Source organism: Arachis hypogaea, chromosome 6 (genome assembly GCF_003086295.3).
Source record: "Arachis hypogaea cultivar Tifrunner chromosome 6, arahy.Tifrunner.gnm2.J5K5, whole genome shotgun sequence".
Classification (NCBI taxonomy): Eukaryota; Viridiplantae; Streptophyta; class Magnoliopsida; order Fabales; family Fabaceae; genus Arachis; species Arachis hypogaea.
Window position 1 is genome coordinate 4,067,367 of NC_092041.1, and position 13,894 is coordinate 4,081,260.

Below are 13,894 nucleotides of genomic sequence, written 5' to 3' on the forward strand. Positions count from 1 at the left end.
AAAGATCTATATGCACGACTCAGACTACCTCAGCACCATAAAGCAAGGACATCATGAAAGCCTTAAAAACTACATGATGAAGTTTGCCAAGGCAACCATGGAGATACGTAATCTCAACCCAGAGGTCCATTTACATGCACTATAGAGCGGATTCTGCCCTGAGGAGTTCCAAGAAACTATAGTCGTAACAAAACCAAAGACATTGGCCGAGTTCCGGAAAAAGGCAACAAGCCAGATCGAAATAGAAGATATCCGACAAATTCGGAAGGCAAAAAGGCCTAACCCTAGCAAAGAAGAAGACAAACAAAACAAATACTCGAGCAATGGGACTGACCAAAAACTATTCAAGCTTACGTCAAAATTTGATAGATACACCCCTTTTAACACCAAAAGAGAGACATCATTAAAGACATCTTGCACTCCAAATCACCAAACAAGGCAGGGACATACCAGGACCAACAATATGTAGACAAATCCAAATATTGCACCTTTCATAAAAAATATGGACACACTACAAATGACAATGTTATAGCAAAAGACCTCCTTGAGAAGCTAGCTCGCCAAGGATTGCTTGATAAGTACATTGACAGTCGATGACAATGACATAATGCAGAAGACCCCGGCCAACACTCCAAATCAAATGACAATTATAGAGACAAAGGAAAAAAGGTAGACAAAAACCCTAACCAATCTCGCACAGTTATTAACTATATTTCTGGTGGTTTCGCAGGGAGAGAATGTAGCAATTTGGCCGGGAAGAGGTCCTATAGGACCATGATGTCAGTCACTGGCTCTGAGCTGATCCCTACCACCAACACGAATGTCTCCGATGTCACATTCAGTCCCTCGGATTGCAAAGCAATAGACAAGAACCTGGATGACCCTGTAGTTATATCACTTCAAATTGGCGAGCCATTGGTGAAAAAAGTTCTTATGGACCCAGGCAGCAGCGCCGATGTGATGCTTTATTCCACATACCAAAAAATGAAGCTAAGAGACAAAGCTCTACAACCATCTACAGGGAAACTGGTAGGTTTTTTAGGTGAGCGCGTTCCAATCTGAGGTTATATATGGTTACAAACAACATTAGGGCATTATCCTGACTGTAAGACCCTAGACATTCAATACTTTGCTGTGGACGGCAACAACCCGTATAACATCATTCTCGGCTGACCTTCTTTAAATACTTTTTGTGCTATTATTTCTACTATACACTTGTGTGTTAAGTTTTTTTTTGTAGGATAACAAAATTGTCGCATCCACACCGACCAAAAAGAGGTTAGTCAATGCTATAACGCAAGCCTGAAGACAAATCCCTCAAGATAAGCCAACCAACAGTACATACAACCTATAGCCCAGAAACAATGCCACCTCCACACAGACAAAAGGAAAGCATCCTTAGAAGAAACCCAGAAACTACTCAATGTTGGATTCATATAGGAACTTAGAATTATAAGTTGGTTAGCAAACGTGGCCATAGTAAAAAAGCACAATGATAAGTGGAGGATGTGCGTGGACTATACCGATCTTAACAAGGCATGTCCAAAGGACACATATCCTCTACCTTGTGTTGATAAATTAGTTGATAGCTCATCTAGTTTTCAATGTTTAAGTTTTATGAATGCTTATTCCGACTACAACCAAATACTTATGTATTCGGCTGACTAGGATAAGATCGCTTTCATTACTGACAATAGTAATTTTTGTTATAAGGTTATGTCATTTGGGCTAAAAAATGCAGGTGCAACTTACCAAAGGCTAATGGACAAAATTTTTGCCAACCGAATTGGACAAAATATAGAAGTATATATAGACGATATGGTAGCAAAGACCAAGTCCAATAGCAATCATATCAACAATCTCAGGAAAATCTTTCAACAACTCCGACTATACAACATGAAACTAAACCCGAATAAGTGTGTTTTTGGGGTTCACGGCAGCAAGTTCCTCGATTTTATGCTAACCTGCCAAGGTATAGAAGCCAATCTAGAAAAATTCCAAGCTATATTGGAAATGAAAAGGCCCAAATCCATCAAAGAAGTCCAACAACTCAGTAGTCGCTTAGCAGCACCGTCGCGTTTCTTACCTCAAATCGCACACTGTTCACACCACTTTTTTAAGCAAAAGGAATTCATTTGGTCTGAAGAATGCGAACAGGCATTCACAGAGCTGAAAACCATATTATCCTCACACCAATACTTCAGAAACCAAAATATAGTAAATCACTCTACTTATATTTATCAGTCACTAATCATGTTATTAGCCTCAGTTTGGGTAAACAACTTAATTAAACTCCTTTTGAAAAAATAGCTTAAACAATAAATATTTATATTAAAAGTAGCTTATAAATAAGCTATTTTGTATTTGGATTTTTTAGATCTAAAAGTACTTATTTAAAAAAATGTGATAAAAAACTTTTTATTATGAGATAAGTCATTTTTTAACTTCTCTATAAATACTTAAATAGCTTCTTAGAAAGCTACAATTTGGTTTTTAAAATTACACCAAACATTAATACTGCTATTTTTCATAAGTCAAAAGTTCAAAAAAGTAACTTTTGAAGCTTTTCCAAACGGGTCCTTAGTTCTATTTTGGTAACAGAAACAGATAAGCAGCAACAACTAGTATACTTCATCAGCAAATCTCTTTAGAATGCCGAAATAAGATACTTAAAGCTAGAAAAACTAGCCCTGGCTCTGGTCACAATAGCAAGACCTCTAAGACACCATTTTCAAAGTCACACTATTATAATACGGGCAGAACACCCCCCTTAAACAAATCCTAATGCGACCTGAACTCGTCAGAAGGTTAATTAAATAGTCTATAGAGCTCTCAGAATATGATATCCAATATCAAGCATGAGAAACCATCAAGTCTTAAGCATTGGCGATTTCATAGCAGAATTCACACTCGACGAGCCCTCCTCATATGACGAGATATGGACGTTATACTTTGATGGGGCTTCAAATATACAATGCTCTGGAGTTCGCATATTACTTGAAAATAGCAAAGAAACGGCTATAGAACAATCTCTACAATTCACTTTCCATGCCAGCAATAACCAAGCAAAATATGAGGCACTTATAGCTGGTCTAAAATTAGCTAACACCCTTGGAATAACATACCTCAATGTAAAATGTGATTTCCATTCGCCATGTAACAAGTAACAGGTGGTTTTTAGGTAAGAGATACACTATTAGAAAAATATAATTCTATTGTTAACAATTTTATACCTTGTTTTTTAAAATTTGAAATATCCTACATACATCGAGAGTAAAACTACCGAGTTGATATTTTACCAAAATTAGCAACTACTAGAAGCCTAACCCATCAGCCGAATTTATCACAACTAGCACTAGATGAGCCTAGTGTCACATTAACAAGGGTGTTGAGTATTTCACAGGAAGAAGATTGACAAAAACCATTTATACAATATTTACAAACAGGAATGATACTCGAAAATATCCAAGACAAAAGGCAATTCAAAAGACGATCAAACTTCTTTACAATGATCGAAACCGAGCTATACAAACAAGGATTTTCACAACCCTTGATAAAGTGCCTAAACAGCGAGGACGCTAAGCTCGCCATAGATGAAGTCCATGAAAGGGTATGCGGCACACATATCATGGGTAGAAGCTTAGCATCCAAAATACTAATAGCAAGATACTACTGGTCTAAACTACAAAAAAGATTGCATGAAAAAAGTCAAGCACTATGACCACTGTCAGCGTCACGCACCAATCATTCACAACCCAGCCGAACAGTTACATACATCACAGGTAAGCTGGCCCTTTAGTAAATGGTGGCTAGATATCCTTGGACCTTTTTCACAAGCACTAGATCAGGTCAAATAATTAATTGTTGCTATAGATTACTTTACAAAATGGATAGAGGCTATACTATCGGCAAAAATTAATTCTAAAAAAATGATATCTTTTGTATGGAAAAATATCATATGTAGATTCGATATACCTCATTCCGTTATAACTGATAACAGCAAGCAATTCATAGACCAAAAATTCATAAATTTTTTACAAAAATTTAGAATCATTCACCAATTTTCATCTGTAGAACACCCTCAAACTAATGGCCTAACTGAGACTGCCAATAACGTCATATTGCAGGCATTTCAAAAAAAAAATTGGACGATTCTAAGGGACAACGGGCCAAGCTCATTCCAGAAATCCTGTGAAGCTATAACACAACAGAACAATCAACCAAAGAGATTCCTTTCAGACTAGTATATGGTTGTGATGCCATGATACTGGTTGAAGTATCACATCAATCTAGCTGAACACAAAATTTAACTAATGATGCAAATGCCGAGCTAAGAGCCATCGAATTGGACTTAGTCGAAGAAATCCGAAACAAAGCACTAATCCAACAATGCGCAAATCAACTTGCTATAGCTCGAAAGTACAACAAGAAAATTAAGCCGAGGTCATTCCAAGAAAGAGACCTCGTCCCTAAGAAAACAGAAGAGGAACGAAAACCACAAGGTCATGGAAAATTCAGCGCCAATTGGGAAGGCCATTTTCGAATATCCAAGGTCATTGGACGAGAAGCATACAAACTACAAACTTTACAAGGCAACGATCTTCCCAGTACATGGAATATTTCCTCTTTAAAACTATACTACAGCTAGAACTATATGTCGGGATAAGATGATGCACCCTTTTTCCTACTACCAGATTATGTCCCTAAGTTGGGTTTTGCTGGAGAAGTTTTAATGAGGCACACCTCCATCTTTCAACTATGCAAACTATCATCAATATAACTATTTTATGCAATCGTTGCCTACTAACCCTTATCGATTCTTTCTTGAACTAATCAATAAGGAAACGCTCCTTCTGATTTATTATTTTCCAAACTTTCAACAATAAAATAATAAAGATAAAACAAATTTACAACTACACAGAAACTATTATTTCCTACACATTATTAAATTTTATCAAGAAAAATACCAATTTCAAAACAATAGCATACATAGCTATAATCAAACACACCAACCATATTCATACAAAAAATCACAACAAAATTAACATTATTCAAATACTAACCACAATCATATCAAAGCTACCAAACTAATATAAGCAAAATACAATCTGTTCAAAACACAATTCAGAATATATCAAACTCTATATTAGGGTGCATCAACATTTTCATCTTCACCCTCTTACTCAACATCATCATCCACCAACTGCCCCCATCACCACCTTGCAAGGATCTATCACAGCAAAGTCCACAGACGGAGCAATAAACTTAGCCTGTTTAGATGCTCTATTGAACCCCATCTCCTTAGTTTTCCTTCATTAGTTGTTCCATACTTGCCTTGTCAAACGAATCTCTCAAGTGCTTCAATTTTTGGGTCTGACCCATTGACATCAGTCAAGCTCCAATTACCTATACCAACACATGGCTACCAATCAACATACACATAACTCAGTATGAACAAACTAAAAACACAACAAATAACGAATATTTTATACGCTTTTTGACATTATTTTCATATAGTTTTTGTTATGTTTTATTTAAGTTTTATTATATTTTCATAGGTTTTAGTGTAAAAGTTACATTTTTGGGTTCTACTATGAGTTGTTGTATTTCATGGTGATTTTAGGTATTTTCTAGCTGAAATCTGAGAGTTTTGACAAAGTCTAATTCAGAGACAAGGAAAGCGTAGCAGATGATGTCAGGATCTGACCTCCGTGCACTCAAGCAAACATTTCTGGAGCTACGGATATCTAAATGGAGCGTTCTTAACGTCTATGGAAAGCTAACATCTAGGGCTTTCCAACAATATATAATAGCATATACTTCTCTTTGAATATGAAGGCCCAAACCTGGCATTCAACGCCAGCCATCTACCCCCCTTTCTGGCGTTGGACACCCAAAAAGGAGCAGCTGGCGTCCAACGCCCAAAAAGGTGTCCCAAGTAGGTGTTCAATGCCCAAGGAGCCTACTAGCACTTGGAGACACCCTTAGCTCAGCCCAAATACTCACCGAGTGGACTCCAAAAGTGGATTTTTGCACTACAAGCCTAAGCCTATCATATTTCTGTAATCCTTAGTTATTAGATTAGTATATATAGGAGAAGATCACCCTTGTTTTAGGATCTTCGACCACCATAGAACATTATTTCATATTTTCGAGTTTCATTGTATAGTATGAGCCACTAAACCTCCTAGGTTAAGGTTAGGAGCTATACTGAGTTTTTTATTCTCTCCTAAGATGTATCTTCGTTCTTCAATCTTATGAATGAGTTAAACCATCACAAGTTATCTCTATTCTACATGGTTCAGTAAGCGTCTTTCATCGGATATTATTGAACCACTAGCTTGAGGATACGTCTCGTAGATGGCTAATCCACGACTTCGTTGGGGACTTCTCGAGACATTAGTTCATCCGAGGTATGGGGAGATTAGGGTCTTTGTGGTAAAGGCTAGAACCAAGGTCCAGCATTCTCTGATATGAAAGATTATTCAACCTTGTCTGTAGTGTTTTGAGTAGGATCACCAAGGGGATGAACTGCAGGAGTTTCACCCTCATTCAGACTAGATGTGCACTAAACTTGGTGTTCAGCTTAGAGAAAGATTAGCGGCCTCTCAACCGGCATTGATCACATACAGCTTGCTATAGAAGAAATCATTCACAGTTGGAGTAGACAGTAAAAAAATATTGATCCAAAAGAACAAAGCATCTCCGAAACCTTAACCACCTTCTTATCATTGAATTTCCAACCACTGAGTAACGTTATCTTTATTTTACTTTTATGCGCTTAAACAACTAAATAACTTTTCTATCCGTCTAACTAAGATTTACAAGATAACCACTATTTGATCCAAGCCGAAAATCCTCGTGGGATCGAGTCTGACTCACCTCAGGTATTACTTGGACGACCCAGTACACTTGCTGGTTCAGTTGTGCGAAGTTAAATTTCGCACACCAAAGGACACTATCCATACTCGTCCGACATCAACATAAAGAAAAAATGCCCACTCCAAATAAAAGTGAGATTATCATTTTCCTTATACCCATGCAACACCCTCTGACTCTCAGTAAATTTCTCAACATCACCAAGGTCCACCTCCTTCAGCAAATTTCTAACTGGTCAAAACTTCTACTTTCTCCTCCTTAACCCTTTTCCTTTATAATTCACCCTCTTAACAGGAGAAGGTTGATTAACCTCGGCCCCTTTCTCATCTTTCACATTACTTATAGACCCTTCTTTATCCATATTCTTAGCCTTGAAAAATGCCTGCAAATTACTAGTAGTAACTTTCGACACCCTCTCACCTGAAAGCACAAATAACAAATGTTTAATTTCAAGATCACAATCAACAAAAAGAAACAACACAACTCTATAACTCATACTTAAATACTCAATTGCAACTTCCCTATTTTCCTCCACTCAAGCAATTCAACCAAACCTAACAGCCGAGATGATGATATATTATTTACCAAAAACTCCACTATCATTTCATCCCTATATTTCATCCTGACGATCCCTAGTATTTGCCGAGTAGAAGCATGCCATTATAAATGAAACCTTTCAACCCAAAACTTGTCCATATAGAACAGACAATCCTCCTCTGCTGACCTCACTTTCACATACATTGCTTTAAAGCCTTTAAATGAAGACTTATACAAGCTAAAAATAGCACGGTTCCGAGCACTCGCCAAATTTATCCATAAACCCTTCCTCACACCTTTCACCTGAAATAAAGTAAAAAATACATCTAACGACGGTTCCAAGTCAAGAAACTCCATCAAAATTTTAAACCCCCTTGACAAATGTCCAAGAATTTGGATGTAATTGAGACGGTGCACATATCAATTGTGTCAAATACCCCATTCGAAAGTAGTAAAAGAGAATTTAATCCCCAACTCCACAAGTAGACATGTATACATATAGAAAATTTCATTCCCTTCACCCCTATGACAAATCCGATCAGACAAGCTACACGATAAAAACTCTACCGCACAACTTCCCCTTCTCTTACCCAACCTGAATCCCCAAGTTGTTGAATACTTTTTGCATCACAAAACAGTGATACATACTCCTTTACAACAGAAGACATCCAAGCATATGGATTGTCTTTATCTACGATCATCTTGATTTTCACTATTTTCGATTCTTCCTTTTTCTCACTCTCCCCTCTTTTGCCTTTCTTTTTTCCTTTTGGCTTTTTCTTCCTTTTTTCCTTCATTTTCTATTTCCCCATATCCTTTCCCATCTCCTTCAACAAGACAAAAACTATGGAGCAACTATGAAATAACAGACAAAAACAAAGTAAAATAAACAATAAAATTACAAACCTTTATTGCTCATCTTTAGAAATTTCAATAGACACCCAAATTTTGAAAACAAAACCCAGTCAATACTACAACTTTATTTTTACCATTGCAAGTTAAGAAATCAACGACTTAGAAACCAACTTTTCTTTTCCAAACCCATCTGACCCGTTTATCGTGACTTCTAAAACACAACCAGTCATTATGATCTTGGTAACTATAAAAGCATTTATGACCCACGTGTTATCAATTTTTTATTTCTAGATTTTAAATTTTATTTATTTATCTATTCCGTTAGAAAGCCTTACATATACCACTGTGGATTTTGGGATTGGTTATAATGGATTTGGAACTTTCAGTGGAGAAGGGAGCTATTCCAATGGGAGTTAGAACTAGTTAACCATCTTCATGAAGTTCTACGACCAGTCAAGTTAACAACTGAGAGAGAGGACCGGTTGGTGTGAAAATTTGATAAATCAGGCGTTTATTCTACTAACTCTTTTGTGCAGGTTTTGCAGGCAGAAACACTTCCAGAGGACATTATGAGTTATAGTTTCTCTAGTGCCATTTGGAGAGATCTAGTACCTCTACGAATTGAATTATTTACCTGGTTTGTATGAGTTGGTAAAGTCAATACTAAGGAGAGATTACGTAGGTTAGGCGTTATTGATCAGCATGATAGTGTGTGTGTTTTATGTGAAGAGGATGTTGAGGACTTTCACCACTTGTTTCTTCGGTGTCAGTTTACTTGGCAAGTGTGGTGTGCCTGGATGTTTGACTAGATTGTGGGCTATCCCAGGGACTATTAAGCAACACTTTGAAAATTGGACAGCAATGACTGTAAGAAAGGAAGAGCGAAATAGGTGGCTAATTGGGTTCTTTGCTATCATTTGGCACATATGGATGGAAAGGAACAACAGAATCTTCAGGAGTCAAGAGGCGAAACTTGCAGACGTTATTAATAGGTCGTTCATGAGCTACAAAGAGTGGAATAATAGAGTTGATCCTAATGGTTGTTGATGTCAATGTCAGAGATGACTATAGATTGATTTTGGTTTCTTTTTATTTTGTTTGTACTGTGTTGCTCCACCTTGTTGTGTTGAGATCTTTACTTCAAAAAAAAAATTAATAAATACAAAGCACCCAACACATCAAAGATACGCTATTCAGTCTAAATATCACATATCGCATCTCATACTTTTTCTGATTTGAGCGTTGGAGTACCTTTGCAAGTGTCTACCATCGTTGTTCTTAAGGAGTCAACGTATACTTCCTCTAACCCAAAGAAAGACGAATTCAAATATCAAACAGGACCAGTTATACTGTGAGCCGGCTACCAACACAGAAATAAAAAGAAATGCCTGAATTCAGACATCGAAAAATAAAAATTTCTAAATATTCTTCAGATTATAGTCTTGAGGTGGAACAACAATTTGTTAATATCAAAAGTGTCTAGTCTCATGCAGATTAAAATTATATAGAAAATACAAAAAAAATACATGATCAGATATGTAAATCTCATATTTTTTAAATAAAATATAATTTCACAACTAAATTGTATAAAATATTATCTCATCATATATATGTGAGTATTGTCCGATATTGAATACAAATCTCTGACTCTCCAACAGCTCACACGCTCTCATCTGCAAATTACCGTGCTTTTCTGCATTATTTAATGACATGTTTTGGAATATCTTTTTCTTTTTTCTTCCAATATTGGTGGCATACAAGTTTAAATTTATAACGCCTTGTCAATTATTTAAACGTCTTGTCATAGTCCTTGCGAATCTTTAGTTTTCGGTTTTTCGCTTTTGCATTGTTCGGAGTGTAACCTAATGCTCATACTACAGACCACTGAATTATTTGTACTTTTGTTAGTGTTTTCTTTACAAATTCGATCACATATAAATGCCAAAATATAAGGCTCTTAATTTGGCCATCCAATATATTATTCATCAATTTGTTTGAATTTAATATCACGCTCAGTTGAGAGACACCGAGATAGGATCGGATTTTTTTTTTCAAAAAAAAAAATGACACCAATAAACTCAACGTTCTAATAGTGATTACTAATTAGAAAGACATTGTATTATTTTTGTGAAATTAAATTTTTTAAAATAAAAAATTAGTAAAACAATAATATGAGCATTAAAATTAACGCATTCTTATTTTATTACTTTATCAACTCTTATTTTAGAAGAACTTGATTTACTTCGTCCTTTTAACATGAATATCTATTCTTATGCACTTTTAAAATTAATTCTTTATAAATCAAACTTTTCTAAAATAAAAAAATTAATAAAATAAAAATGAATCATTCTTAAATTAACATAATATAATTCACATATAATAAAAATTATAAATTCAATAATAATTAGTTTTTTATTTTATTATTTTATCAATTTTTTCGTAATCTAAATTCATTCGGAATATAATGAAATGGAATAAAAACGTCTATTACTCATCACCATGCATGGATCGGATATCAATCTGTCGGTGCTCTTAATTACCAAATAATTTGCTGAATATATATGTATTTCGAATACATTAAATTTATGCTATATATAGTAATATAGATATAGAAAATTATTAAGGCCGTTCCACCACCACCACCACCAAAATCAAAAAGAAAATAAAGCAAAACAGTAAGACACAGAAGGAGTGGTACTAATAATTATTACCTCAGCTGATCATGGAAAATTTCGGCAATAAATGAATCAAAACTAACCAAAATTCAATGGTGGCTCTTGTATCAAAGTTTTCTCATGATCATCACTGAAACCGCCACCAGACCCCACCTGATCAGAAGGAGGAAGAAGTTGCCCGGAATGGTTTTCCGGCGTGGTCGTCTCCGGTTGATGAACAAGCTTTCCTTCATCATAGAGACTCTTGAGTTGATGGAAGTAGGGACAAGTCCTTGAATCAATGGACCTTTTCTTATTAACATCCTTGGTTTTTCTGAAGTACTTGTTTATGTTCTCCCATTTCTCTTTGCACCTCTTTGCACTTCTCTTGTATCCCAAATCTGACATCCCTTGTGAGATTCTTTCCCATAGAGGAATCTTATTATTGTTCCCACTTTCCCTCTCTTCAGCATTATTATTCATCTTAATGCTCTCACATCTAAGGTTTATGAGAGCCAAAACTTCATCTCTTGGCCATCTTCTCCCAACATTATTCTCCTTCTGATCTGTTACTAACGGCTTAACAAGCAAATTTGAGTGATAGTTATCGTGGCGGTTGAGGGAGGAAGAACTAGTAGTGTTGTTGTGGGAAGCTGGAGATGAATGGGTGGAAGAAGAATGTACTTGTTGTAATAATGTGTCACTCATAGAGCTAGGGTTTTCTGCTGATAATGGTGGAATTTGAAATTGATGACTTGATGGAATAATCAGTTTTGAAGAAGAAGGTGTTGGTTCATTATTATTAGGGTTTGTTGCTGCATATTTCTTCAAGAATTCAATGATGGAAGCTTGCCTATCACCTGCAATGGCTTGTTCTTGGGCCATAATCTGAAGCTCCTTGTTCATCCTTTCAGTCTCTTGCTTCTTCCATGCTTCCTCTCTTTGAAGCTTCTCTTCATCTCTTCTCAGCATGTCTTCAATGAGCTTGTTATGTATCTCTTCTTGTTGAGCCATCATGTTGTTCACAATGCTCTCACAGAAACCCTTCAACATCTCAAACCTGCAACGCCTCTTCCTCTTCCTCTTCATCTTCATCTTCTTCTCACTCTCATTGTCTTCTTCACATTGTTCTTTCACTGATTTGCCATCTCTTGAACTTTCCTCTTCCTCCTCCTCTTCTTCTTCTTCTTCTTCTTCTTCTTCTATATCGCCTCCTCCGGCATTCATTGGGTGTTCAAACTCTTGAGTCTTTTCAGTCACAACATGATCTTGGTTATCTACCATAGGGTTTTCATTATGATTATCACCTTGATAGAACTCTTCAAGCTCATTAAGAAATCGGTAACTATTGTTCTTGGCGTAGTTGTTGAAATATCTTGTCTCGTCTTCGAATTTTTCCTTGCACTTGTCACCACTCTTCTTGAATCCAAGCTCTCCTAGCTTTCTGAACACATCATTCATTCACTCATTAACATACAAATCCAGAAAAAAAACATTTAATATATTAAGCATATAAGCATTTATTTTGATTTGCACTGCGGCATTGTGTCGAACATGTAATAGGCAAATGTATGTGGTTCCTAATTAAAAAAAAAAAAAAAATCATCTCTTTGCAGCAGCTAGCACTGCACGTACATATGCTGAGACGCTGAACCAGTGAACCCTCTTTCTCTCTCTCTCTCTCTCTCTCGAAGTTTGTGTTTGCACGCGTGTGTATGTGTCAGTACTCAGTAGTGTGTGTGTGAGATGCTAAAGTTGATGAGAATGTGCACGTGTGTGTTATTGTCTCTACTTTACCACATTCATGAATACACAAATTCTACTTTCCTAGCTAGATTCTATGATGATGATCATGTAAAATAATTATCCAGGTGTGTTAGTTCAAGTTTAAATTAAAATTTAATAATATAATATGGTGTAAGAAGAAGAAGAAGAAGAGAAGCATAATACCTAGAGACATGGTCCCAATAAGTGAGTTGAGGGAACCAAGTAGTGTCCATGGTTGATCTGATCCTCAAGAGTGCAACAACTTCATCGTTGCTCCAGGAAGAATCAATCAAGTCGTTTGGTAATACCTGTGTTTGAACTCTTGCATCAGTAGCACTAGTGTGGAACAAGTTATTGTTATTGAGTACTGAAGAAAACGTGGCATTTGGTTGTTGTTGTTGATGATGATGAGGGTTATAAGGGTCAAATGGTAAGAAGGTGTTGGTGTTGATGGGGGTTAGAGAAGCATGATGATGGAGTAGTGGGGAGAAGGACGAAGATGATGATGATGATGATGGTGATAAGTGATGATGATGATGATGATGATGATGAGGAAGAGGAAGAGTAGTAGAAGTAGTGGTCCTTGGTGTTATGAATTGGTGGAAGTGTTCTGATGATGATGGCAATCCATCGAACATGTTTTGTGTGTTATCTCTAAACTTGTGTTACTTCTCTTGTTCTTTCTTTCTTTCTTTCTTTCTTTCTCCTTTCGCTGTAAATCAGCAAATTGATGCTACAGGCTAAGCAAGCAACCAACTATGCCAAGACATACATACACTAACCTTTTCTTTCTTTTTCCCTTTCCTTCTCTCTCGCTTTTGTCAAGGGAATTATTTGTCCTTTCATGCAAGGGAGAAACAGATAGCCCCCCAACACCCTTTTTACAACAAAACCCAACCCCTCCTCTTCAAATAATACCTCTTTTCTTTTATTTTTAATAATAAAATATAAAATATATTAAGTGTACATTCAAAATTAATCATTATATATTTATATTATTTAATTAATTTTTAATATATATTTTATATTTTAATATATATTTATATCTAAAAAAGGATAAATGTTTTGTAACTTGCACAAATCAATCCAATCACCTTTCAATGAAAAAATAATTCAATTTATTATTGATGAGAATTTTATGCACTTATTTATCGTATTAAGTATATATTAAAATTAATTATTAAAATATATATTAAAAATAA

The 13,894-nt window shown here is 35.8% G+C and overlaps 1 protein-coding gene across 1 annotated transcript; it reads right to left on the reverse strand.

Moving 5' to 3' along the window:
• Positions 1–10,781: 10,781 nt before the first annotated feature.
• LOC112695446 (trihelix transcription factor GTL2) lies at positions 10,782–13,587 on the reverse strand. Its single transcript, XM_025747793.3, has 2 exons — positions 12,876–13,587; positions 10,782–12,369 (listed from the first exon to the last, which is right to left on the reverse strand). The coding sequence occupies exons 1-2, from the start codon at positions 13,328–13,330 to the stop codon at positions 11,025–11,027; spliced, it is 1,800 nt and encodes a 599-aa protein (XP_025603578.1). The 5' UTR covers positions 13,331–13,587; the 3' UTR covers positions 10,782–11,024.
• Positions 13,588–13,894: the final 307 nt, after the last annotated feature.

Coding starts and splice junctions, on each gene's coding strand:
- LOC112695446 (XM_025747793.3), bottom strand. CDS start 13,330: ATGTTCGATGGATTGCCATCATCATCAGAACACTTCCACCAATTCATA. Junction 12,370..12,875: donor TATTGGGACCATGTCTCTAG/GTATTATGCTTC, acceptor TGATGTGTTCAG/AAAGCTAGGAGAGCTTGGAT.